We start from the raw sequence: 27,777 nt of genomic DNA on the forward strand, positions 1-27,777 counted from the left end.
CCAAGTAAAATAAAGCTGTATCAGAAGAAAAACAAGGCGTCTTTTTTTTCTTTTCTTTTTTTTTTTTTAGTGCACGTGCACACAAGGGGAGAGGCAGACAAAGAAGAAGAGAGAGGGATGAGAAGCTTCAATTCATAGTTGCAGTACCTTACTTTTTCACTGATTGCTTCTCATATGTGGGGGCTCCAGCTGAATCAGTGACCCCTTGCTCAAGCCAGCAATCTTGGGCTCAATCCAGAGACTTTAGGATTAAAGTCAGCAACCTTGGTCTTCAAGCCAGTAACCTTTGGGCTCAAGCCAGTGAACATGGGGTCATGTCTATGATCCCACGTTCAAACTGGTGATCTCATACTCAAGCTGGTGAACCTGGGTCCTCCGCGTCCCAGGCTGATGCTCTATCCGCTGCACCAATGCCTGGTCAAACCAAAGGGTCTTTTGATAAGAGGGCTGGATAAAGAAGATGTGGTACATATATACTACGGAATACTACTCAGCCATAAGAAATGATATACTGTCATTTACAAGAATATGGATGGACCTTGGAAACATTATACTGAAATAAGTAAATCAGAAAAAGCTAAGAACTATATGATTTCACACATATGTGGGATATAAAACTGAGACTCATGGACATAGAGAAAAGTGAAGTGGTTACCAGGGGAAAAGGGTGTACGAGGGAGGGGAGTAAAGAGGGACACGTATGCAGTGACGGAGAGTGATTTGACTTTGGGTGATAAGCACACAACACAATCAACAGTTTAAATGCTATAGAGATATTTACTTGAAAATTATGTACTCTTATTGATCGATATCACCCTATTAAATTTAATTTTCTAAATAAAAAAAGACCAAAATATGATTTTAAAGCATTTTGATAAGTTTCTATTTTCCCATAGCCTTGAAGTTTAGAACATCTCCAAGTCCTGAAGATCACCCCCAAACCCTGTGAGGTGACCTGTTAGAAATAAAAGTACAGTAGAGAAAAAGGAGGAGCATAGTAAAGAGAACTGAGATGTCTCTTCCCAGTCTCACATCCAATCTCAAGCATCATTTCACTACCAAGCAGGAGAAAGGTTAGGGTATATCCCCTAGGCTGTTACTGTCCCTAAATACTGCTGTGTTGTTTTACAAATACACTTGAAATTGGGTTTTTAGATTAAAATAAATAACAAATTATTACTTAGTGTCAATGGAGCAAGCAGATGTTAACAGTCACAAAGGTATCACTGGAAAATCATCTAATTTGCACTTTTACCACTAACTGCCTTCCAAGAACTAGAGACTCATTGTTCCTCTCTTTCATCTTTCAATAAAAACCTCTGCCCTTGCATAAAAGAGGCACATAATTCACTCCAACTCCTCTCTTTCTACGGTACCTGTGATTCCTGACAACCAGGCCTGCTTCTTTCCATAGAAAACCTCATAGCACCCATACATATACCTCTGTGCATGCTGCCTAGATCCATTTTGATTTAGGTGAGAGGAGGAGAGATAGTGAGGCAGACTTCCACATGCACCCCAACCAGGATCCACCTGGCATCCCCACCTGGGGCCAATGCTTGAGTACTGAGCTATTTTTAGCACTTGAGGCTGATGCCCTCCAACAGAGTTATCCTCAGTGCCCAGGGCCACGCTCCAACCAATCAAGCCACTGAGGGAGGGGAAGAGAGAGATAAGGGAGAAGGGTGGAGAAGCAGATGGTCACTTCTGTGTGCCCTGATTGGGAATCGAACCCCGGTGGTCCACACACCAGGCCAACACTCTACCTACTGAGCCACTGGCCAGGGCCCATAGATTTCTATTTTGACAGTGTTCTGATTGAATGTGACCACCTGAAAATTTTAAGAACAGGAGAAACTTAATAAACAAACCAAATAAAACCTCACATATGGTCTGAGGGGAAAATCAGAATAAAATGCTGAAATTGATCAGGTAGCCTGACTTTTCACCTATTTTCCTAACTGAATTCTCACAGTGAATCTGTAACATATTATTATTCCTGTTTTACTGAAGAAACTGTGACTCAGATGGATTTGGTAGGTGGTCCACCTCATTCAGCTGGTACTGCCAAACCAAAATCCAGCCTTGAGCTGCTGGGGTCCCTAGGCCGGTGCCATCCCCCGTGCCAATAGCTTCCCAGGAAGACATGTCACCTAGACCAGTGCTATCTAATGTAGTAGCCAGCAGCCACATGTGGCTATCTAAATGAATTAAAATTCAGTAATTTCATAAAATTAAAAAGTCAGTGACCAAGCTCCATTTTCAGTATTTAATAGACACATGTGGCTAGTGGCTACTGTAGCAGATAGAGTATATGGGATATTTCCATCATTGTAGGAAGCTCTGTTGGACAGTGGTGGTCTAGATGGATGAAACTTTATATTATGTAGACAATGAACACCCAAATCTTATCTCAGAAAGATTTTTATGTCAAAGTAACCAAAGCTGTCTTGTACTGCTATGTCTGTTAAAAAGTGAATGGACTCTCCTGATATTACTTTTATGCAAAATCTTAAATACACAATGTAAAATAGAGAACACCCTCCCTTTACATAATTTAAATATTCAAACTTAATGAATTTTAAAGCAAGAGTGAACCAATCAGCAAGCATGCAATCCTTTTGGCAGAGCCTGGGAAAGACAAAAGTACAAGAGTAAATTGCTGGGAGCTGCCAACTTGGAGCCAGAGGGGTCTCTTGGCTGTCCCATCGAGCAAAACACAGCCAGTAGCTGAGGGACAGTATTGACACTAAGATGTTACAATCCACAGGAAAGAAAATAGCTGCCTTGTGCAATCACAGACTTTAGGACACGACCCTAAAAATGGACACTATCTCATCAGCGACACATGCAGAAATGATATACAATACTCAAAAATCACAGAAACATGGATATGTAAAGTGAAAAGATTTTGTGTAAAAACTCTCCCTATGCCTGACCAGTGGTGGCACAGTAGAAGAGCGTCAACCTGGGACGCTGAGGTCCCAGGTTTAAAACCCCGAGGCTGGCAGCTTGAGTGTGGGGTGGCCGGCGTGAGCGTGGGATCATCAAAATGATCCAATAGTTGCCAGTTTGAGCCCAAAGTTCACTGTCTTTGTGTGTATGTGTATGTGTGTGTTTTTCTGAAGTGAGAAGCAGGGAGGCAGAGACAGACTCCCACATGTACCCAACCAGGATCCACCCAGCATGCCCACTAGGGGGTGATGCTCTGCCCATCTGGGGTGTTGCTCCATTGTAACTGGAGTCATTCTAGCACCTGAGCCAGAGGCCATGAAGCCATCCTCTGCACCAGGAACAACTTTGCTCCAATGGAGCCTTGGCTGCCGGAGGGGAAGAGAGAGATAGAGAGAAAGAAGAAGGGGAGGGGTGGAGAAGCAGATGGGCACTTCTCCTGTGTGCCCTGGCCAGGAATCGAAGCCAGGACTTCCACACACTGGGACAAAGTTCTACCACTGAGCCAACCAGCCAGGGCCAAAGTTCACTGTCTTGAAGTCTAAGGTTGCTGGCTTCAGCAAGGGGTCATGTAAACTGAAAATAAATGAATTGTCTATTCACACTGGAAGCGTAGTTTATCTTTTATGAGCATGAACTGTGGAGCAAGACTGCCTGGGATCCAAGCTCAGTTCTGGTACTTACTAGACTAAGTTGGAAAGTTGGTGAAAATATCTGAACTGCAAAAAAAGGAATGATAATTGTACTCATAACATAAGGTTAAATGAGGGGTAAATGAGTCAGTATGAGAGTAACTGTATAATTTATTGTTCAATATGGGAACTTCAGAGAGTGAAAGGCAGCACAATTAATAATTAGGTTTGGAAAACTAGAGTAAATAAATGAGGACCCTCTTAGGCAAACTACAATGTACGGTCAGCCTGTTCACATACATCAAGTGCTTAGGGCAGTGCTTGGCATAAACTAAGAGCTGTGTGTTTGTTATTATGTTCACAACAGGGAATAATTAGGGATTCTGCATTGGGGATTTTATAATGGAATTCAACAGAAATTCACTTCATGATCAGCTTGCCCAAAATGTGCCTGTTCTCTACACACAGACATCTGTTGTGAGTCCTCGTCACTGTGGTAAAACATAACTGCTTATTTCCTTGTCAAGAAATAACCTCACCTTCTAGGGAAGGCAAGCATCCATTTCTATGCCTTAAGTTTCCTAGGGGAGTAAACCAATTTTAATATATGCTCATCATGTAAGTCAGGATTGGCACCGTCAGCAAGTATCAGTGACATGCCAAGCAGCAAACAAGCACCCAACAGTGATCCCACTATTTGCAAAATCAAATCACAGAAGGCAAATAATGAAGAGATGCTTCCCTGTACCATCAGGACAGGACTGGTGTGACTCTCACCTCTGACAAGCCCGGTCTCTTTGTCCGGCTCTGCGGGGCCATGCCTTTGGCTGGGTGGCACCGCCTTGGAAGTATTGATGGACTCTAACAGGGAGACAAACTCCAGGAAGTTGGACTCGTTTGGTGTTTGTCCTTCCTTCGCCTCGAGGTCAGATTTGGAAGTTGGTATTGTTTTCTCTTTATCGGTAACAACTTCTGTGGAACTTTTGCTTAAGACATCTGTCCCACCATCCATGCTAAGGACCCGGACATGTCTCTTCTCATGGCTGGTTTTACAAGATGATGGGTCCAGGGTGGCCTGGCCCTCCTTTCCCGGCTCAGACTTGGAGGCCACAGTGGGTGTTGGTGGAGGGGCTGTTTCACAGCAGTCTCCCAGGGAAGGACTGTGGTCCTTTGTGGCATTTCCCCCATCCCCAGACTCATAGCCAGAACACTGAGTGGATGATGCCTCCACCATCAATCTCTCTGAGGTCCTCTGATTCCCCCTGCCTTCGGGACATGTAATGGCTTTGTCCCCATCCTCAGACAGATCAAGGGTGATGACAGGAATTCTTATCTGCTCCATGTTGGGAGGACTGGCCAACCCTGGGAGAGATGGCTCAGCATTGGACTTGAAACCGGTTCTCTTGGTACCAATCACCTTCAGGTGGAGTGAGCTTTCCAAGTCTGTCATGAAGTTAGGGGCACTGCTCATGGTGATGACAATTTTAATGGGCTCATGCAGACTCAGCGGGTCTCTGGGCTGAGAATTATCAATAAGAGTAACGGGTACCTCACTGTCTGAGTAGTTCACTTGCCAGTTCAAGGGTGGGTTCACCGACCAGGAGGCATCCTCTGGCTCCTGTTCAGGTTTGGTGACAACAGTGTTACACTGAGGACAGCTATTGCTCAGGCTGTCCTGAGGTGACCTGCTTTGCAACTGTTCCCTTATGGAGCCCTGGGCGTAATTCCCATGCTCTGGAATCAGGACTGAATACTCACTCCCCCAAGGCTGGAAAGAAACATCTCCTTCCAGTAAGTCATACTGAGACAAAGACAGGGGTGACAACTTCTTCAAGGCACCTTTATCCACCAAGCCGCCCTCGGACCTGTGGCGGAAAGGGGGCTGTCCCTTGTTTCCTCTTCCCTTCCCTTCACCATGGTTTTCAACTTCAGCTGGTTTCAATGGAATTGTGGACATGGCTGTGGTTTCTGGCACGTACCCTTTAGAAGCTGGTGAGCTCTCTGTTTGGCCACCAGGTGTACCTGGTGCTACAGGTTGGTCTTCTGCCAGAGCAACACCTGACATCAACAACAGCAACTTTATGAGCATTGGATATGGATGAAAAGTGGCCCAAACCCCAGACCAAGACCTAGTAAACAAACCAAAAACAGCACCAGCCACCAAGGTGATTGGATGCTTATTTGAAAAACAGCACCTCCACTGTGAAAGTGTGCATGAAATCTCTCTATTCAAAATAATGATTCAGACTTATAGTTTTTGTTGTATCAGCTCTTCCTGTTTTGTGGCCTTAGGATGCAGACATATGGTTTAAATCGGTGTTTTTCAATTACTGGTCAAATTCTGCCAGAAATTTCACACCAGTTCCCAGACTGGTGGTTGAAACACACTGGTTTAAACAACATATTTGGGTATTGCAGTCAGAACAGTCCAGGCTTTGCTATTTAGTAGCTACATTACTTTGGGCAAGTTACTGAATCCTTCTAAACCACAATTTCTCAACTGTGGTGCTTTTGACATTCTGGAGCAGGGAGTCCACTCCTGCGGCGGTGTCCTGTGCATTGTAGGATGTTTAGTAGCATTCCTGTACCAACTGGATGCCCACAGCAGCTCTGCCCTCAGGCATGACAATGAAAAATGCCTCTGGACACTGTCAAATGTCCCCAGGGGAACAAAACTCGTCAGTTGAGAACTGCCCTAGCCTCAACCTCCTTATCTGTAAAATGGAGATAATTATTCCAACCTCTTAAGGTTGCCATGGGGATCTCTAAGGATGGAAAAGAGAAGCACTACCCTGAGGACTGGCAATGGGATTGTTGGCACCTTGACCCGAGGACAGTAATAACCTCGCACTTCCGATGTGATTCATGTGTTTCAGTCTGTCCTTCTCCTGGCTCCCTGTGCCTGTGACTGACCCTACCATTCCCAAGCCTCTTAGGCTTGAAACCTTGGGCTCATCTTTTAGTTATCCCTCTTCTCCAGCCTATGCTCATTCGGTCAATCAATGCCTTCAGATTTTCCTTTACTTTACCATAAAGCGCATTCTCTGGGGGTCTGAGTGTCTGCAAAGCTATAGGAAAAATGGGATAAGCAACTTCTCTTCCTCAAATACTGGAGAAAAATAAATAATACAACTATTAAAGTAACATAAAGTATTGCCTTATTATCAAAACAAATGGGAATACTATGGGGAAAAAATGAAAAAAAATAAGATACAATTTATTTTTAAAATTAACCCTTGCTGTTGCCAATTCAGCCTATGACCCAGGGCCCAGGAGGTGGGGCCAGGAGTAGGCAGGGCACGCACTCACATCCTCTGTCCTCCACTTCTGGCCACTGTGGTGGAAAGAACTGAGAGACCCTGCCCCACCTGCTGCAGTCCCTGCTGCTAGGAAACTGTGTAACAAAAATACTTGAAACCTAACGGATGTGCATTTCATTTCAGTAGTTGTAATAAAGAAAGAAGAATCTGGATAATCCTTTACAAATTATTATCTGTGGAATTCATCCAAGTGATAAGAAAAGAAGCTTCATTTTAGGTTTCTCAGGGCCATGGTGCTAATTTTAGTTATTTTCCAGAATATAAAATTTTACACTATTTTCCAAATTTAATTGAGCATTAATTTCTTTCTGCAGTAGTACTAGAAAAAAATTGAATTATAGATCCAGGAAGGGGTTAAGTTGGGCCTCCAAATGTTCTTTTCTGAGTCTTCTGAAGGTCATCAGAAGACAATACAATGAAATCTTAGTAAAGAGGTAAAAAAAATATTTGGGGGCATTACAGGGAAGTTCTTGGAAACAAAATCTGTAACTAGAAAGAAAAGCAGAAATACAGAATGTGCTACAATTAATTTCCTCTGTCATTTTCAAGTCCATATGTCAGTGACAAATTTATTCTATTTTACATCGACTATTCTGAGCTGTATGAAATGAGGAGGAGCAGACTGGAAAATGGACAATGAAATATGACCAATAAAATGTCATAATCAGAATGTAGACATGATATACAGATCTGATGAGAAAGAATCAAAATTAAGAATAACAGAAATGAAGTTAAAATATAACTATTCAGTCTTAGGTGCAGTTTTTACTTGCATTTATTTCACTGGGATTCTGTTTTATAGAATCATTTTTCTCCTTGCTGAGGATAATGCGGTGATAAAATATTAAGCGATGGTGGCAAACACTTTACCTTCGAGATCTTCCACTGTTTCCTGTACCGGCAGCTCCTGAATAAATGAAAGAGCAGAATCAGCACCTGACTCAGCGCCCTGCCCACTTCTGGACAGTCAGTGGCCACCGCTTCTCTAGGTGACACATGGCAAAGAGACAACAGTGTCCTCTCCCTGCTTATGCCTCTAACAATATGGGCAGCAAAAACAAATACACAAACACACATTTAAGTACAGACATCCAACTAAGACCACTGTACTGGGACACGAGGAGTTTGGTAACTAAGCAACTAAAAAGAACAGGGAATGATGTGCTACTTTATACTACAGTGACGACAGCCCAAAATAATTAATCTAGAATAAAGGGGATTTATTGACTTTCCATGAGACAAGGGTGGTTTCATGTGGCGAGGCAGAGTTGACTCCAGGGGACAGCACTGCAAATACAGTGATTTAGATGAATGACAAGAAGGGACAGGGAGGTGCCTGCAATGGGTTCTTCCAGCCACAGTGGCAGGCCAGGCAGGGTGAGTACTTCCAACACACAACCTGGGTTTACCGTAAGGTCCAAACACCCCCCCACACACACCCACCCACAGGTCAGTTCCTCATGGTGACATGATATTGCACAAGCACAGGGGCCAGTATTTGCCACTACTGTGCGTGGAAACTATAATTGCACTGCACACTCCCATTCTTGGTGGGATCCACACCCCAGCAACAGGAGGAGAAAGAAACAGGAAGACTGTCACTCACCAAAAGCCCAGAGGAGTGGCAAGAGCTGATGCTCTGCTCCCTGGAGCAGTGCAGGGGAAGCGGAGGGCGGTTCTGACCGGTCTCTCCCTTCTTGCCATTGTTAATCTGCCTGGGAATGCTAGTTCAACCGGAGAAACACAGAGTAGTGACATTAGCAGTTATAATTATGACTTTCAGTATTAGTCTTCAAATAGTTTTCTCCCTAGATTCTATTTTGTCATAATCATTGAATGCAAATTATGTTTTTAATACAGAGTAATAAACATTACTTTAAAATAAGACATGGTGTATTTTTTTTTTTAAGTGCAAGGAGGGGAGACAGACAGGCATGTGCTCAGACCAGGGCCCACCCCACAACTCCCCTCTGGGGTCAATGCTTGAATCAACAAGGTTATCTACAGTGCCTGAGGGCAATATTCGAACCAACCAATCCACTGGCTGTGAGTGAGGAAGAGAGAGAGAAAGGGGAGAGGGATGGGGAGGAAGAGGGGAACAGAAGCAGATGGTTGCTTCTCAAGTGTGCCTTGACCAGGAATCAAACCAGGGAGGGATGTCTGCACGCTGGGCCGACACTCAATCCACTGAGCTAACTGGCAGAGCCAAGATGTGTTCCTTAAGCTACAATCAGAAAAAAGGGCAAGAACAGTGGCAGTGATGCTTACTTTCACGAGGATTACTCTTAACGTTTCAGTTCTATGCAATTCCTCACTTTTATATTAACAACCACAAGTATTCTTTTTTTAAAAAATTTTTATTTATTTTTTATTTATTCAATTTTTTAGAGAGGAGAGGGAGAGAGAGAGGGGGGGGGAGAGAGAGAGAGAGGAGAGACAGAGAGAGAGAAGGGGGAGGAGCTGGAAGCATCAACTCCCATATGTGTCTTGACCAGGCAAGCCCAGGGTTTCGAACCGGCGACCTCAGCATTTCCAGGTCGACGCTTTATCCACTGGGCCACCACAGGTCAGGCACAAGTATTCTTTTATAAAATACTCTGGCATGCATAGGCATTAATAGGAAAAGATAAAAATACTAAAGTAAAACATTTTTCTGGCTAAGCGTAATGAAAAAGGATTTCAGAGCATGGTTTAAGCTCATGTTTTGTTTTGTTTTCTAGTTTTTCTTCCTATTTACTGGGGTGACACCAGTTAACAAAATCACTCAGGTTTCAGGTGCACAATTCTACATCTCTGGGCACTGCATTGTGTGTTCAAGGCCAGACTTGACCCGTCACCGTTTATTCTCTCTGCGCCCTCCTCCACCTCCCTCCTGCCCTCTCCTCAGCACTCACCACACTGTTGTCCCTGGTCATGGGTTTTGGTCTCTTTTTTTCCTTTTTCTGCTCAACCTCTCCACTGTCCTCCATCAGTCCCCATCCCTAACAGCTGACAGCCTGTTTTCTATATATGAGACTGTCTCTATTTTGTGAGTTCATTTTGTTCATTAGATTCTATATATGAGTGAAGTCATACGGTACTTGTCTTCCTCTGAGTGGCTTATTGCACTTAGCATAATGCTCTCCAGGTCCGTCTGTGCTGTCAGAAAGGGTAAGCTTCCCTTCTTTTTTATGACCAAGTAGTATTCCATTGTTAAGACCATGTTAATAGTCACTTAAACCATCTTTACTACCAATGTCAATTTTATTCATAAGCGTATGCTTACAAATTTATATATTTACATATTTATATCTGCCTGTACTGACACATTTTCATAAACAATCAATAAATGAGAACAAACTTTTTAATTAAAATAAAAATTAAATTATGAGCTGATGTGCCCTGGCCGGTTGGCTCAGCGGTAGAGCGTCGGCCTAGCGTGCGGAGGACCCGGGTTCGATTCCCGGCCAGGGCACATAGGAGAAGCGCCCATTTGCTTCTCCACCCCTCTGCCGCGCCTTCCTCTCTGTCTCTCTCTTCCCCTCCTGCAGCCAAGGCTCCATTGGAGCAAAGATGGCCCGGGCGCTGGGGATGGCTCTGTGGCCTCTGCCTCAGGAGCTAGAGTGGCTCTGGTCGCAACATGGCGAAGCCCAGGATGGGCAGAGCATCACCCCCTGGTGGGCAGAGCGTCGCCCCCTGGTGGGTGTGCCGGGTAGATCCCGGTCGGGCGCATGCGGGAGTCTGTCTGACTGTCTCTCCCTGTTTCCAGCTTCAGAAAAATGCAAAAAAAAAAAAAAAAAAAGAAAAGTAAAATTATAAGCTGATGTACAAATGAGAATTGTCACCTTGGGGTTTTATGGTTAGTTATGTGTTCACTGTTGGCCTCCTTGGCTTTACTTGGCTTCTCTTTCTTCCCGGAGGGCCTCTGCTGAACGACTTCTCCTTTATCAAACATGAGGTGCAGGCGGTAGCTGACCAATTTGATTATTGTAAAGAAGACAGTCACTGAACTGCAGTAAAAAAATACACTGATGGCATTTGGAGGGAAAACCTAGAGAAGAGAGAAGGAAAAAAATCAGTTGCATATATGATTATCTTTGCTTTAAATCTGAAAGCATTTTTGGACTACTGATTGAGCATAAATTGGGCAAGACTTCAAATGACCACTTTTATAACTGTTCTTGTTGTAGGGGGAAGAGTTATCTTTTTGTCTTTTTTTTTTTTTTTTAGTCTTTCTTGTTTCTCTGGTTCTGGTGACCAGCATTGATGACCAGCACCTGACTAGTAGGCAGGACCCCAGAGCCAACCAACATATTATAGCAAGCCTCTCCATTTCTAGTAGCCCGTGTCCATGGCCTATCTGTGCACCTGGTCTTAAGGGCCAGCGAAAGGCTTAAGATGCTGTTCCCCTCATCAAAACACAAAAGCCCCGTGGAGAACCGAGGAAAGAGGAAGAGAAAGGACAGCTTCCTTTCTCCTTCCTTCCCTCCCTGGTCGCCCTCTGGGTTAGCACAATCGGACTGGGGCCCTGAGTTCCCAGAGGGGTGTGATACGGGCAAGGAGCCACAAAAGGCTGGGCTGCTTCTAAAAGGAAAAGGGACATTTCTATCCGTGACAAAGGATCTCAACATTGTCAACACAAGGTCACTGCCACCAAGCCAATGCTAACAGGAGTCCCCGAGCTGGGGTACAGGTAAACAGTTTTGCAAACTGGGGAAACATAACTGTGCATGGAAATGTCCATGAGAATAAACTAGCACTCCATCATATAAAATTCATATTCAAAACCTGTTTGAGGCCCTGGCTGGCTGGCTCAGTGGTAGAGCGTCGGCCTGGCGTGCGGGGGACCCGGGTTCGATTCCCGACCAGGGCACATAGGAGAAGCGCCCATTTGCTTCTCCACCCCCCCTCCTTCCTCTCTGTCTCTCTCTTCCCCTCCCGCAGCCAAGGCTCCATTGGAGCAAAGATGGCCCGGGCGCTGGGGATGGCTCCTTGGCCTCTGCCCCAGGCGCTAGAGTGGCTCTGGTCGAGGCAGAGCGACGCCCCGGAGGGGCAGAGCATTGCCCACTGGTGGGCAGAGTGTTGCCCCTGGTGCGTGTGCCAGGTGGATCCCGGTCGGGTGCACGCGGGAGGGAGTCTGTCTGACTGTCTCTCCCCGTTTCCAGCTTCAGAAAAATACAAAAAAAAACAAAAAACAAAAACCTGTTTGAATTATAATGAAACTTGGCTTCAAGTCCTCCACTTAGCAGGGGTAGCAGAGAGGGTTAGCGCTCACTAAATATTCCATGTGCTTCCCTACATTTCCCATCCTCCCTGTAGCAGGCTGGGGCCATGTGACTACTTTTGGCCAATAGAACTATGAGCAGAAGTGGCTGTGTCACTTCTAAGCCTAGACAGTCAGGAGCAAGGTGCCTTCTCCATTCCTCTCTTCTCATTAGTTGCTAATCTCACAAGGCATGTTTTCCACATTTTCCCTCTATAAGAATACAGAGCTTCTTCCAGCCTGGGTCCCTGGGTGACTGTGGAACAGGGCCTCATGATCTGGGACACACATACACTAGGAGTGAGAACTAACCCTCTACTCATCTGACCACTGACATCTGGGGCTATGCCTGCTGTGACAGTTAGCACTGCTTAACCGAATTAATGCTGGGGCTCCATTTCCATGGGAAGGCTTCCATTCCAATTAGATTAGAGATGAATTAGAAACAGAGAAAATCGAAGGCATTTGGATGAGACTGTTATGGAAAAGGGTGAGAAAGAAAATATTATATATGAATTATGAATGAATTCTGGGAGGATTCATCTGGAAAAACACTAACTTGTTACAATCTTTTCCATTTATCCTCAAACTGGACTCCAGCATGGGCTTGGTGATGTTGAAATTGAGAAGGAAAGAAGCTAGAACATGATGTTAATGTGAGGATAAGTATCTAGTTGGCCCTGGTGAGAAGAGGCCATTATCTCCTCCTCTATGAAAAAGCTCTTGACACTTCACCACGTCCCCGAAAGCCCACACATTTCACTAGGCCATAGTGAGAGACAGAGATTTTACAAAACATATCTAAGGAAAGGGAGGTTTTACAACACACTTACAAATGCCAATTAATTCCTCCCCAAATTCCCTGCTCTAATAATTCCTTTAAAAACCTTCCCCGTCTGCCTGAACAGGCAGTGGTGCAGTGGATAGAGCATCGCACTGGGATGCAGAGGACCCAGGTTTGAAACCCCGAGGTTGCTGCCTTCAGCGCAAGCTCATCTGGTTTGAGCAAGGCTCACCAGCTTGAGCTCAAGGTCACTAGCTTGAGCAAGGGGTTACTCAGTTTGCTGTAGCCCCCTGTCAAGGCACATATGAGAAAGCAATCAATGAACAACTAAGGTGCCACATTGAAGAATTGATGCTTCTCATCTCCCTTCCTGTCTATCTGTCCCTATCTGTTCCTCTCTGTCTCTGTCTCTGTCACACACACATACACACACACACACACACACACACACACACACACACACACACACACAAACTTTCTCCTTCCGTAGACATTCCACACAGAACCTAGCATCCTCCCAATATCCCCTCTTCTAGCTATGTAATTAAGCTCTGCTCAGATTTCCAATTCCCACTGTCAAAGACATCACCAAAAATTATTTGCAAGGTCATTTTCTGCTGATATCATTATTCTCAGTCAACAAAAGATCTTCAGCTTCTCAGATTTTCTCTCCTTATTAGTGTGGATGCAGGAAGGGAAGAAGGGTTTAGGAAGAAATGTGTCACAAATCAGCAGTTTTAAATGTTTTTAATTTATATCACAGATTTCCCCTCCCCCTAATATAAGGTATAATATTCAGATTTTGAATAGAGGTTTTCTTGCTCTAAGGAAAATGATAACTTTACCTTATTTCTATGAATTCATTATCTTAAACACATTCTAATTAACAAAGGAAGGCAACAATTTTCAGAATTATTTCCTTGGCCAAGGAAAAGCTAGATGTTGTCCCCAGACCCATTACACAGATAACTACTAATGTAACAACTCATCTGACCAAACTTTATCTAACAAAATTTCATGAAAAAACAATATGCTTTGTCCAACTCAGCATTACAAATACAGTCATATGTATTTCTCATAAGCTGAATTTCGCAGGATTTGGTGCCGTATAGAAGTATCCGTCTGTGTGAACACGCAGGCCATTGGGTGTCCTCCCCAAGAGACCCCTCACCCTCCCGTGCCCATAGCTCTCGTTCTCTCAGTCACCATTCTTTGGTTTTTAGCTTTACATTGTGGCAAAATATGTATAATGTGAAATTTACCATCTTAACCATTTCTAATTGTTCAGTGCAGTGGCATTAGGTACATTCATACAGGTTTCCAACCGAGACCACCATCCATCTCCAGAAGTTTTCATTTCCTAAACGGAAACTCTGCCCTCATTAAACATTAACTCTTCATTCCTCCCACCCAGCAATCACTAGTCTACTTTCCATCTCTACGAGCCTGACTCCTCTAGACACCGCACATAAGTGCGGACTGTACAGTATGTCATTTTGTGACTGGATCATTTCACTTGTAATAATGTTCCCAAGCTTCATCCGTAGTGTAGCATGTGTCAGCAGCTCCCTTCTTTATGAGACTGAGCAACATTGCACTGCATGTATGTACCGCTCTTGTGTATCCATTCATCTGTCAGTAGACATTTGGGTAGATTTCACCCTTTGCCTTTGGTCACTGTGAACAATGCTACTATGAATATGGGTTTACAGATAGCTCTTCAAGACCTTGCCTTCAATTTTTTTTTTCTTTTGGGATACATACTCTCATGTGGAACTGCTGGATCCTACGGTAATTCTGTTTAATTGTTTGAAGAACCACCATACGGTTTTCCATACTGGCTGCACCATTTTACACCACCCTGGTCTTCAACTTTAGGCTGATGGGTTATTACTTTTCATCTCCTGAGTAGCTGGGAGATCAATAGTCTGAGTGAGGACTCACTATAATTAATTAACACTTGTGTCCCAGTGAGAACAAGCCACTCTGCGGGTTTCACAGACATGAGGAAGGACACTACTGGGGTTTCAACCTGATGTATATTTCATAAAGATACTTTATCAATCTACTTTCACGAGCCAGTTTTAAAAAAGACTTCTGGAAATGACTGTTTTCATTTTGCAGATGAAGCAGCTGAAGCTTTAAGTGAGTCATAGAAGAGAGTTGACAAGTCCACACGTTGCCTCTTGCCTGGAAGTCACCTACCTAGCCACTTCGATAGAGAAAAAAAGAACTCAGAAAACATTTTTTACATGGCCTCTGGGAATCAAAAAAACAACACTGTTAAAGAGGAAGACAATCCCTCCCCTCCTCAGCTTCACGGATAGGATTATTCTCCCTACATGGCTGGCGTCTCCGTGCTTCTCACTCCTTCCTCACCAATGTGACAGGTGTTCTGAGGTCCAGAAACTGGGCATGCCTTGCCTTTCCCTCCCAGGAGCCAGGCTGGACCAAGGATTGTTTGTCTAGGGAGCATCTCCATGTTGCAAGGTCTCCAGACTCAGGCCCCAAGTCAGAGTGGCTCAAGGCCTGCCTCACAGCTAACCAAGTGGGTCACGTTTCCTAACTTGGGTTCACCATTAAGAAGTCCACCTACCTGAAAATATAAGTCCCATTCTTAACTAATAGCTTTATTTGCAATAAAGATGATATTTGAACTCCACCTACTGACTCCTTGTCTCTATCACATGGCTCAGAAAACAGAGGTGCTATTTATTGGTCCATCAAGTCTACACATAGTTTATGCACCTGACTGGAAGGGGAGCCTCTCAGAGTGTCAGCTGGAAGCTTTGTGCTCTTGATCTAGGCATAATTCACTTACATGGCTCATAATAAGCTTAATAAATTTGGTTTCCTGGCCCACAGCATAAACCAGAGGGGGAATGAGGACTGAATAGAGGTAAGCACAATATAATAAGACACTATTAGTGACAGTTCCTCTCAGCCAGAGGGAACTCTGATGTACAGCAGAACCTTGCAGTCTTGATGGCTATACAAGTGTCAAAAGCCAGTGTGAGAGTTATGTGTGACTGATTAATAGCTTAAATAGTGTCGAAGAAGTTAAAAATAAAAGAACTATGAAAAAGCAAGTCACCTGTGTGGTCATGTTCTGAGCCACAAACAAGCCTCAGTCACCTCTGAGGACATCAGTACAAAGCTATTATAAGATATCTAGGAACATGAAGAAAATGTTCAGTGATAGTCAATATACTGATAGAGAAATCAAGACAATGTAAAACTCTTTCATCAATATGGTTAAAGTTAAGTTGAAATTTCCCACTTAAACATTAAGCTTCAAGTAATTTAGAAAACGTTTTTACTCAGCACATAGCCTAATAAATATTTAATTAATCAGTCACACATAACTCTCACACTGGCTTTTTTTTTTTTTTTTAATTATTATCTTCTTACCTTTTTTTTTTTTTAAGATTTTATTTATTCATTATAGAGAGGGGGGAGAGAGAGAGAGAAGTGGGGAGGAGCAGGAAGCATCAACTCCCATATGTGCCTTGGCCAGGCAAGTCCAGGGTTTGAACCGGCAACCTCAGCGTTTCCAGGTTGACATTTTATCCACTGCGCCACCACAGGTCAGGCTCACACTGGCTTTTGACACTTGTATAGCCATCAAGACTGCCAAGGTTCTGCTGTACATCAGAGTTCCCTCTGGCTGAGAGGAACTGTCCAAAGTGGGAATTCATGCTGCCTGGGACAGACACAGGTTGTGGAACCTCCCAGTTCACATTTCTGGAAGCCTAACCAGTTCCATGACTGTCAGGAGATTGTAGGTTATTCCAAAAAGACAGGGCTGCAGATGGCACACTCTGAGTTGTATTACCTCTTTCAGAGGTAAGAGTGATCCCATTTTGTTCATGCATTTAGTCAAATTAGGAGAGATGAACTTTGTCCATCCAGCCATACATTCTCCAACCACACATTCAATGGTAAGTATTGAGTATTTATGTGTTAAGGTATGAGTCCCAATGACTTCATGCAAGTAGGACTCTTGTTTCCTATCTAAGCAAACTGAAATTCCTTGTTTGGGGGGGGGGGGTTGGAAACAGGTCTATACACCAAATCAGGCCACAAGATGGGAGAAATACAAGCACCTCCCTGCATTTACACATGTAAAAGAATTTATAAGTCTTCAGACCCTGGATAATAGTTCATTATATATTTCATTACTTTCCTTTAGAGATAAACAAATTTAGTATTTTCCCAGAAAATCTAGAACACTGGCTATCTACTGAGAACTGGAATGGGCACAGCAGTAGTCTGAGTCCTGGAAATATAGGTCAAGGACTCTTGGAGGCAGCCCTGTGAGAACACATGCTGAACACTACAGAGCATGACAAAGCGGGAGGAACCCTCAGAGCAACGCCCTTTACAACAGTCTAGCCTTGCAAATGTGTTTGAAAACCATGAGGCTAGAGCAATCAAGAAATTTGACTGGTTCACAAAGGATAGCCCAACTGGCACTTCTTCTTGAAAAGTAAGATGAACAAAAAGGAGAACATGCTATCTCTGAGCCTGCTCCTGGACTTCCTTTGGGTCTGCTGTTTATTTCTTATTAGATCTTCTCTAGTTTCTTTGAGCTCTTTCTCTGTGTGCACCTTTCACAAGGGAAATACTGGACAGAGACATGGAAGGAAAATGTTTGAGTTGTCAGGATAGGCTACAGGGATTTTGACAGGGGTCATTAAATTGAGAATCTTCGCGGGCCTAAATGGTTTGAAAACTACTTAGAAAGCTAGCACCTAAAATTATCCAACCCTCTCTCCTCTCCTCATAAAGAATATTGAGTGAATAGCTCAGTTAATAAATGCTTAGTATAATCAAGAAATCTGGCCTGACCAGGCCATGGTGCAGTGGATAGAGCATTGGACTGGGACGCAGAGGACCCAGGTTTGAAATCCCGAGGTTGCCAGCTTGAGCGCGGGCTCACCTGGTTTGACCAAGGCTCACCAACTTGAGCCCAAGGTTGCTGGCTTGAGCAGATATCATTTAGATATAATTTACGGGGTCACCCGGTTTGCTGTAGCCCCCCAGTCAAAGCACATATGAGAAAGCAATCAATGAACAACTAAGGTGCCACAACAAAGAATGATGCTTCTCATTTCTTTCCCTTCCTGTCTGTCTGTCCCTATCTGTCCCTGTCTCCGTGTCTCTCTGTCCCTGTCACACACACACACAAAAGAATAACTCTGGATTCCTGCTGTCTTTTCAATTTCATATGGCCACAATAAGAGTTCACATTTTATTTGCATTTTAATGTACAATGAGATAAACAGGATGAAGCAATCAGTAAGCTCATAAAAGGCAAAGAGATGTCAACTTCAATGCAATAAGCTCAGTCATAAATGGGTACTGATAACTGAGTCTGAATATCATTCAATATCAATGCCATGTGACTCAATAGAAAAATGTTATTTAGAACTAAAAGTGAGAATCTAATAATGTGAATGTTATAAAATATAAACTATATCTGATCAATGCTATGTTTCATGTTTCTATAAATGTTAGTTATATATTCAGTTTTCATAAGGAATTTTAGAACTATTTCTGACTTGACAAAGCAACTACCTTAGGACTAGGAGGTCTGAGTTCATTATCAAAAAGTTCCTTGACTCTGTGTTTTTAAGTGCCCTCAAAACCAAACAGACTATGTGCCCTGGCCAGATAGTTCAGTTGGTTAGAACATCGTCCGGAAGCACAGAGGTTGTCAGTTCACTCCCTGGTCAGGGCACCTACAGGAACAGCTTGATGTTCCTGTCACTGTCTCCTTTCATCTCTCACTAAAATCAATAAATAAAAAAAAATTTTAAACGTACATAGACTATGTTTAGTGTCATAAAATGTCAATCAAACATGTCTCAATATTTAAATATAATGAATAATACGTCTTATGTTTAAATAATGGTGTTCAAATTCAACTACATGAAAAGATTGAAATCAGCCAGTAACAATGTTTTTTTATAAGGAAGAACAAGCCAAAAATGAGTTGAATTAATAAACATTTTTATACATTCTGCTTCTCCAATAAGCAGAAGCTGCAGTGCTGTCTGAGTCACAAAGAGCAGTGCTGACAGGTCAGGGTGACGGGGTCCTTGGGAGGCTGAGCTAGAGGGGACTCTGTGCAATCTCCATGCCTACCAGCAGATCTTGCATCACTCCTCTTGCCCTGACTGCTTTTTTATAAGAACTTGGATGTTGGAATGTCTCAGAATCCTTCTTTCCTTCTATCCAACGGCAAGTGTCTTTCATTTGATTCTTCCATGGGCCAAACCTAGCAAAGGTTTTCCAGTGGGTTTCTGGTCCTACCCACTCAATGCTTTTCAATAGATGTTTTATTGGTGTTGGAGGTCTAACATTTCTCATTGCATAAGATGTTTAGCATCTCTGGCCCCCACTCTACTGCTGGTGGGAATGTAAAGTGATTCAGCCATTATGGAAAACAGTATGGGGGTTCATCAAAATATTAAGAATAGAACTACCACATGACCCAGCAATCCCTCTACTTGGTATCTACTAAAAAAACCTCAAAAATATTAGTATGCAAAAGACACGTGTACCCCATGTTCATTGCAGCATTATCCACAGTGGCCAAGACATGGAAACAACCAAAGTGTCCCTTGATAGGGGATTGAATAAAAAAGATGTGGTAGATATATACAGTGGAATACTACTCAACCATTAGAAATTATGATATATTCATTTACAACAACATGGATGGACCATGAGTACATTATACTAAGTGAAAGAAATAAATCAGAAAAAGCTAAGAACTACATGATTTCACACATAGGTGGGATATAAAACTGAGACTCATGGCCATAGATAAAAGTGAAGTGGTCAACAGGAAGAGGGGGAGGGGGGAAGGGAAGTCAAGAAGGATAAATATACAGTGACAGAAAATGATTTGACTTTAGAGTGATGTACACACAATGCAAGCAACAGTTAAATGCTATAGAAATGTTTACCTAAGAAGAAGGAGAAAGGAAGTAGGAGGTGGCCACGTTTTGCAAAGAAGCAGCCAAGATGGCAAGGTGCTGAAGGAAAAGCCAGTTTGTGCAGAGATGAGACTGGAGATGCGGAAAAGGTGCCTCAGATGACTGAGGCTAGTGGGGCCTTTGATTCTAGAAAAACACGGATGTGTCAATAGCATTGTGAGTGCTGAATGAGTGGGTTTTGGAGCCCAGTGTGTGTTTGTGTTTACTCGCCAGCTGGGTACGAGGCTAGAATTAAAGGTATGGCCCACCAGTTCTCGGCTCTGCAGTTTCAATACCAGCTGTCTGAATCAAATGTGAACCTGCACGTGCCAGGAGGCTGTGATGGCCGTGGCTACTGGCCATACACTGGCATTGAATCTTTGGAAAATCAAGCTCATGGAATAGGCGGCAATTTGGCGATGGAGTAGGCGGACATACCAACTTCCACCTCGCAGAACCAAAGTGGATTACAAGTTGATTTTAAGAACAATCATCTGGAAAAACCAACTTCGGACTAAACTAAGAGGGCTCTTTAACCAAGAATCATTGAAGAAGCCACACTGAGACAGGTAGGAGAAGCAGAAACGCAGAGAGGGCTGCCCAGCTCCCTGGATCGAACAGCAGCCTGGAGAGACTCACGTGGCGGGAAGTGAGTTTAGCGGAGAGGGGAGGGTCCTGGGCCCCAGGAACGAGGCCCCAGCCTGCAGCCCCAGAGCCTAGAAGAAGCATATGGACAGTATTCGGCTGAGAAACAAGCTAGACTGTTTGCAAGAAAGAGACAGATTTCTCAGACCCAGGATTCTTCTTAAAGGGATCGTGCAGAAAACCTCTCTCACAACCACTCAACTGGGATTCTGGGGGATGGAGAGAGATGAGAGGACCTGAGAAGCAGGAAGAGAGAGTAATCTAGGAGGCACAGGGAGAAACACTTTGAGGAACAACAATCCTAACCCCTGGGCTGAGTCACCCCCCCAAATCTAAAATGAATATTTCCCATGGAACCAGCAATACCAGCAAAGGGAAGCAGGATACCAGCCAAACAGAAGTTCTCCTGCTATACTCAGAGCAGAGTCATTTAGAACAGTGGTCCCCAACCCCTGGGGACCATTTGGAACTGGTCCTCAGAGAAAGAATAAATGACTTACATTATTTCCGTTTTATTTATATTTAAGTCTGAACGATGTTTTATTTTTTTAAAATGACCAGATTCCCTCTGATACATCCATCTAAGACTCACTCCTGACGCTTGTCTTGGTCACGTGATACGTTGCCGCTAAAATTAAACCCATAAACTAGCAAAATGAGTGAAAAACAAAATTCCATCGAAAGTTTTTTTGCGAAGTGGAAAAGGGCCAGTGAGGAGACAGAAGAAGAATCTACGACCTCAAAGAAAAAGGCTTCATTTAACAGACAATACCAGGAGTCCTACTTGAAGTATGGATTTCTCACAACTAGTAATTCTCATGCACCATGGAGAACGGCTAAGTAATGAGGCAATGAAGCCTTCAAAACTACTTCACCACTTGGAGACCAAGCACCCTGCTTTAAAAGACAAACCTTCTGAGTATTTCGAAACAAAAAAGCATGAACAAGAAAGACAGAAACAATTACTGCTGGCAACTACATCAATAAATGCGAGTGCACTGAGAGCATCATACTTGGTGGCTAATCGTATTGCTAAGGCTAGGAAGCCATTCACCATTGGTGAAGAATTGATCCTTCCAGCGACTAAAGACATTTGTCGTGAACTTCTAGGAGAGGCTGCGGTTAAAAAGAGCACAGATGCCTCTTTCGGCTACCACCATCACTCGGCGCATTAATGAAATAGCAGAGGACATTGAATCACAATTGTTGGAAAAGATTAATAAATCACTGTGGTACGCTCTCCAGGTTGACGAATTTACAGATATTCACAATAAGGCAATGCTACCCGTTTACGTGCGTTATCTTTATCAAGAGGATGTGCATGAGGATATGTTATGTGCACTATCATTGCCAACCAAAACCACAGCCGCAGAACTATTTAAATCGCTGGATGACGATATATCAGGGAAACTGAAATGGTCTTTTTGTGTCGGCATATGCACAGATGGAGCTGCTGCCATGACCGGAAGGATGTCTGGTTTAACTACTCGGATTAAGGAGGTTGCACCTGAATGCGAGTCTACGCATTGTGTCATTCACAGGGAAATGCTGGCTAGTCGAAATATACCACTGGAACTTAACAGTGTTTTGAATGATGTCATTAAAGTTATTAACCACATCAAAGCACATGCCCTTTACTTGCGCCTGTTCGAGCAGCTTTGTGAGGAAATGAATGCGGAGCACAGACACCTTCTCTTATGCACAGAAATAAGATGGTTATCCTGAGGAGGTCCCTGGCCAGAGTGTTTGAATTACAAGAGCCGCTGCAGAGATTTCTCTCAGAAAAAAAGTCACCACTAGCAGCACATTTCAGTGACGAGGAATGGGTCGCAAAACTCGCTTACTTGTGCAACATATTTAACCTCCTCAATGAACTCAGTCGGTCACTTCAGGGGAAAATGACAACTGTCTTCAAGTTGGCAGATAAAGTAGCTGCATTTAGTCAAACTGGATTTGTGGGGACGACGCATGAACAGGGGTATATTTGACATGTTTCAAACATTCGCGGGAATTTTGGAAGAGACTGAACCCAAGCCTTCATTGCCCCAGCTGGCGCACGATCACCTGTATTTGCTTTTAAAAGAGTTTGAACGCTACTTCCCAACCACAGAAGACTCACGAATCGTCAAGAAATGGATCCGCGATCCATTTGTCAACAAACCAGGTGAATCCAGCACGTCTATGCAAGAAGAGGTTCAACTACTGGAGACTGCAAATGACGGAGGCCTTAAAAATATGTTCGAGACTACAACTCTGCCGGTGTTCTGGATTAAAGGCATGGCAGAATATCCCAAGCTCGCCACAAAAGCACTAAAAACCCTGTTGCCATTTCCAACATCCTATTTGTGTGAAGCGGGATTTTCTGCAGTGACAGCAACCAAAACAAAGTTACGGAATAGACTGGACATAAGCAGTACACTTTGGGTGTCATTGTCTCCCATTACCCCTAGATGGGACCGTCTCGTTGCAGAGAAACAAGCTCAGGGCTCCCCCTGATTTAGCGTTATAGTTGTTGAGAGATAGGCTACTTATAAACATTATAATAAATAACCCTTAACTTAACAATATTCATAACAATGGTGAGTTGTATTTTTCATGCACTTTATATTTGTTTTTGTGTTGTATCTTATTTTTAAGGCATGTTTAAATGTTACCATAGTGACTGGAAAGTGTTTGGAGGCAGAGAGGATGTTACTCATGTTATGTTGTTGGTGCGATGTTAAGAGGACACTTCTAATAAAGTTGCATATGAGTACACAGTGGATCCATGTTTATTTTTATTGTCGTAGGTTCATGATTGGTAGCGAGCCTGAACCTATCATATTACACATTGAAATCAGACATGAAACATGGTCAGAATAACAAATTTAAATACAGCCTGAATAATAAGGACATGCTCGTTCCTCCTTTGACTTAGCCCAATAAATATCGTAAGTTTGACAAATATATTTTAAAATACCACAGTTTTTACGCTGGTCGCATAATTTAATTTTGTGTATTTAATCTGTCCCACCCTAAAGACCGGTCTGTGAAAATATTTTCTGACATTAAACTGGTCCATGGCTCAAAAAAGGTTGGGGACCACTGACTTAGAAACAGGGAGCCTGTCAGGGATACAGTATTGAGTGCTGAGATCTGAGCTGTAACACCACCCCAACACTGCTGAGTGATTGCCAGATGGTGGGCGGCAGCAGAATGCAAGAGCACGCTCCAGTCAGCGGGGGTGGAAGCTGGGCCGGCTATGACTGAGGCCCAGAGTGAACTCAGTCCCGACCAGTGGGGGAAAGAGGCTGAGGGAGCTGTGGCGGCGGAAGGAGCACACAAAAGTGGTCTGCCCAGGGCTGTGGGCTGGGAAAGTGAGAGCAGTCTCACTTGCACCCCTACCTGCAGGGGTAAGGCGAAAGTCAGAAAACAGGCTGAGACCTGCGGCTGAGCACAGGAAAGCAGTCCCGCCCGCAGGGGCGGAGTGGAGGCAAGGGGCCAGCCAGGGCTTGCAGCCCGAACACGTGAAGTCAGTCACACCTGTGGAGCGGGGCAAAGGCCCGCCCGCCAGGGCTTGCATTCTGGGCACATGAACAGAGCTCCACCTGTGTAGGTGAGGCGGAAACCACAGGGACCATTGCAGTGGGTCGACGCCGGCAATGCCCATACGCGAACACCCAAGCCAGCAACAGAGGGGGTGGCGGGCCTGCAGACAGACCACATCTAGGGAAAACAGAGGCCACACTCATCGGACTCCTGTGGCCACACCCTTTTTATACACAGACAAAATCGGAAAGCAGAGAAATGCAACCCAAATGAATCAAAAGAAATACCCCCAAAAAGACTTGAATGAGTCAGAAATAACCAAATTACCAAATGCAGAGTTTAAAATAACAATTGTTAGGATGATCAAAGATCTTAGAGCAACAATGGATGGACATAAAGAGCACTTAAATAAAGAGATAGCAAGAATAAAAAAGGAAATTGAAATAATAAAAAAGAATCAGTCAGAAATGACAAATACAATATCAGAAATAAAGACCACACTGGAAGGAATTAAAACCAGGATGGATAAAGCTGAGGATAAAATCAGTGAAATAGAGGACAAGATAAATGAAAGCTGAGCAGCAAAAAAAAAAGAGACTCAAAAAGTCTGAGGAAACTGTAAGAGAGCTCTGTGACAACATGAAGAGAAATAACATACGCATCATTGTGGTTCATGAAGGAGAAGAGAAAAAACAAGGGCTAGAGACTTTGTTCAATCAAATCATAGCTGAAAATTTCCCTAAATTGATGAACAAAAAGTCAGACAAGTTAAAGAAGCACAGAGAGTTCCATTAAGAATGAACCCAAAAAGGCCAACACCAAGACACATCATAATTAAAATATAAAAATTAAGATATAAAGAATACTAAAAGCTGTAAGAGAAAAGCAGTCTATTACCTACAAAGGAGCCCCCATAAGGATGACATCTGACTTCTCAACAGAAACATTAGAGGCCAGAAAGGAATGGCAAGAAATATTCAAAGTAATGCAAAACAATAGCCTACAACCAAGACTTCTTTTTTTTTTTTTTTTTTTTTTTTTTTCTTTTTCATTTTTCTGAAGCTGGAAACAGGGAGTGACAGTCAGACAGACTCCCGCATGCGCCCGACCGGGATCCACCCGGCACGCCCACCAGGGGCGGTGCTCTGCCCCCCCAGGGGGCGATGCTCTGCCCATCCTGGGCGTCGCCATATTGCGACCAGAGCCACTCTAGCGCCTGAGGCAGAGGCCACAGAGCCATGCCCAGCGCCCGGGCCATCTTTGCTCCAATGGAGCCTTGGCTGCGGGAGGGGAAGAGAGAGACAGAGAGGAAAGCGCGGCGGAGGGGTGGAGAAGCAAATGGGCGCTTCTCCTATGTGCCCTGGCCGGGAATCGAACCCGGGTCCTCCGCACGCTAGGCCGACGCTCTACCGCTGAGCCAACCGGCCAGGGCCTACAACCAAGACTTCTTTATCCAGCAAGGCTATTATTTAAAATTAAAGGAGAAATAAAAAGCTTCCCAAACAAAAAAAACTCAAAGAATTCATTACAACCAAACCGATGCTACAAGAACTATTAAGAGACCTGCTGTAAACAGAATAAAGGGGGGGAAAACATCTAGTAAAAGAGAAATGTAGATTTAAAGAATAAAATGGCAATAAACAACTACATATCAATAATAACCTTAAATGTAAATGGATTAAATGCTTCACTCAAAAGACATAGGGTAGCTTCATGGATAAGAAAACAGGAACCATACATATGCTGTCTACAAGAGACACACCTCAAAACAAAAGATACACATAGACTGAAAGTAAAGGGTTGGAAAAAAATATTTCATGTAAAATGGAAATAAAAAAAAAGCAGGGGTAGCAATACTTATATAAAAAAATAGACTTTAAAACAAAGGCTATATAGTAAGGGATAAAGAAGGTCACTACATAATGATAAAGGGAGCAATCCAACAGGAAGATAGAAGATATAACCTTTATAAATATCTATGCACCTAAATATAGGAGCACCTAAATATATAAAGCAGACTTTGATGGATATAAAGGGCAAGATCAACAGCAATACTATAATAGTAGGAGATTTCAATACCCCACTAACATCACTAGATAGATCCTCAAGAAAGAAAATTAACTAAGAAACAGCAGACTTAAAGGTCACACTTGATCAACTGGATTTAATAGATATCTTCAGAACCTTTCACCCTAAAGCAGCAGAATATACATTTTTTTCAAGTGCTCATGGTACATTCTCTAGGATAGACCACATGTTAGGGCACAAAAGCAGTCTCAACAAATTTAAGAAGATTGAAATCGTATCAAGCATTTTCTCTGATCACAATGGCATGAAACTAGAAATCAACCTCAACAGAAGAACTGAAAACTACTCAAACACTTGAAAACTAAATAGCATGTTATTAAATAACGAATGAATTAACGAGATCAAGGAATAAAAAATTTCCTTGAAACGAATGAAAACAAACATACACAACTCAAAATGTATGGGACATAGCAAAAGTAGTCTTGTGAGGGAAGTTTATAACATTACAGGAATACCTTAAGAAGCTAGAAAAAGCTCAAATAAACAATTTAACCCTGCATCTAAAAGAACAAGAATAAAAACCAGCAAGTAAAGCCCGGAGGAAGTAGAAGGAGGGAAATAATAAAGATCAGAGAGGAAATAAATGACATAGAGGCTAACAAAACAATACAGAGGATCAATGAAACCAAGAGCTGGTCCTTTGAAAAGGTAAACAAGATTGATGAACCTTTAACCAGACTCACAAAGAAAAAAAGAAAGAGGACTCAAATAAATAAAATTAGAAATGAGAGAGGAGAAGTAACAACTGACACAGCAGAAATACAAAGGATTTTAAGAAAATACTATGAAGAACTGTATGTCATAAAATTAGACAACCTAGGCGAAATGGACAAATTCCTCAAAGCATATAATCTTTCAAAAATGGATATAAAAGAACCAGAAAACCTAAACATACCGATTTCATCAAATCAGTCTGAAACAGTTATCAAAAAACTCCCAACAAACAAAAGTCCTGGGCCAGATGGCTTCATTGGCGAATATTACCAAATATTCAACAAAAAACTAACTCCTATCCTTATCAAACTATTTCAAAAAATTCAAGAGGAAGGAAGACTTCCAAGCTCCGTTTATGAGGCAAAAATAATACTGATTCCAAAACCAGGCAAAGACATTACATCAGGGGTCGGGAACCTATGGCTCGCGAGCGAGATGTGGCTCTTTTGATGGCTGCATCTGGCTTGCAGATAAATCTTTAATAAAAAAAAATAATGTTAAAAATATAAAACATTGTCATATATTACAATTCATTCATTTCCTACTGCTCATGTTCATGGTTGTGGGTGGCTGGAGCCAATCACATCTGTCCTCTGAGACAACACCAATTTTTTTTGGATAATGCATAAGGTACACAGGGTGTTGTATGGCTCTCATGGAATTACATTTTAAAATATGTGGCATTCATGGCTCTCTCAGCCAAAAAGGTTCCCAACCCCTGCACTACATAAAAAAAAAACTATAGACCAATATCCCTGATGAACTTAGATGCTAAAATTCTCAACAAAATATTAGCAAACTGGATCTAGCAATACATAAAAAAAAATCATACATCATGATCAGGTGGGATTTATTCTAGGGAGACAAGGCTGGTACAATATCCGCA

General features: G+C 43.0%; 1 protein-coding gene across 3 annotated transcripts in view; it reads right to left on the bottom strand.

Moving 5' to 3' along the window:
* PCNX2 (pecanex 2) overlaps positions 1–27,777 on the bottom strand; it is a 344,351-nt gene that overhangs the window by 291,467 nt on the left and 25,107 nt on the right. For 2 of the 3 annotated variants that reach the window (XM_066383286.1, XM_066383277.1), the window contains exons 2-5: positions 10,729–10,934; positions 8,511–8,628; positions 7,775–7,811; positions 4,362–5,642 (exon numbers count right to left, since the gene is read on the bottom strand). In XM_066383286.1, coding sequence (XP_066239383.1) covers positions 4,362–5,642; positions 7,775–7,811; positions 8,511–8,628; positions 10,729–10,934 — 1,642 coding nt within the window. The remainder of the gene's footprint in view (positions 1–4,361; positions 5,643–7,774; positions 7,812–8,510; positions 8,629–10,728; positions 10,935–27,777) is intronic. The other variant, XM_066383295.1, reaches the window with a different exon arrangement.

Source organism: Saccopteryx leptura, chromosome 1 (genome assembly GCF_036850995.1).
Source record: "Saccopteryx leptura isolate mSacLep1 chromosome 1, mSacLep1_pri_phased_curated, whole genome shotgun sequence".
In the NCBI taxonomy this organism is placed as follows: domain Eukaryota; kingdom Metazoa; phylum Chordata; class Mammalia; order Chiroptera; family Emballonuridae; genus Saccopteryx; species Saccopteryx leptura.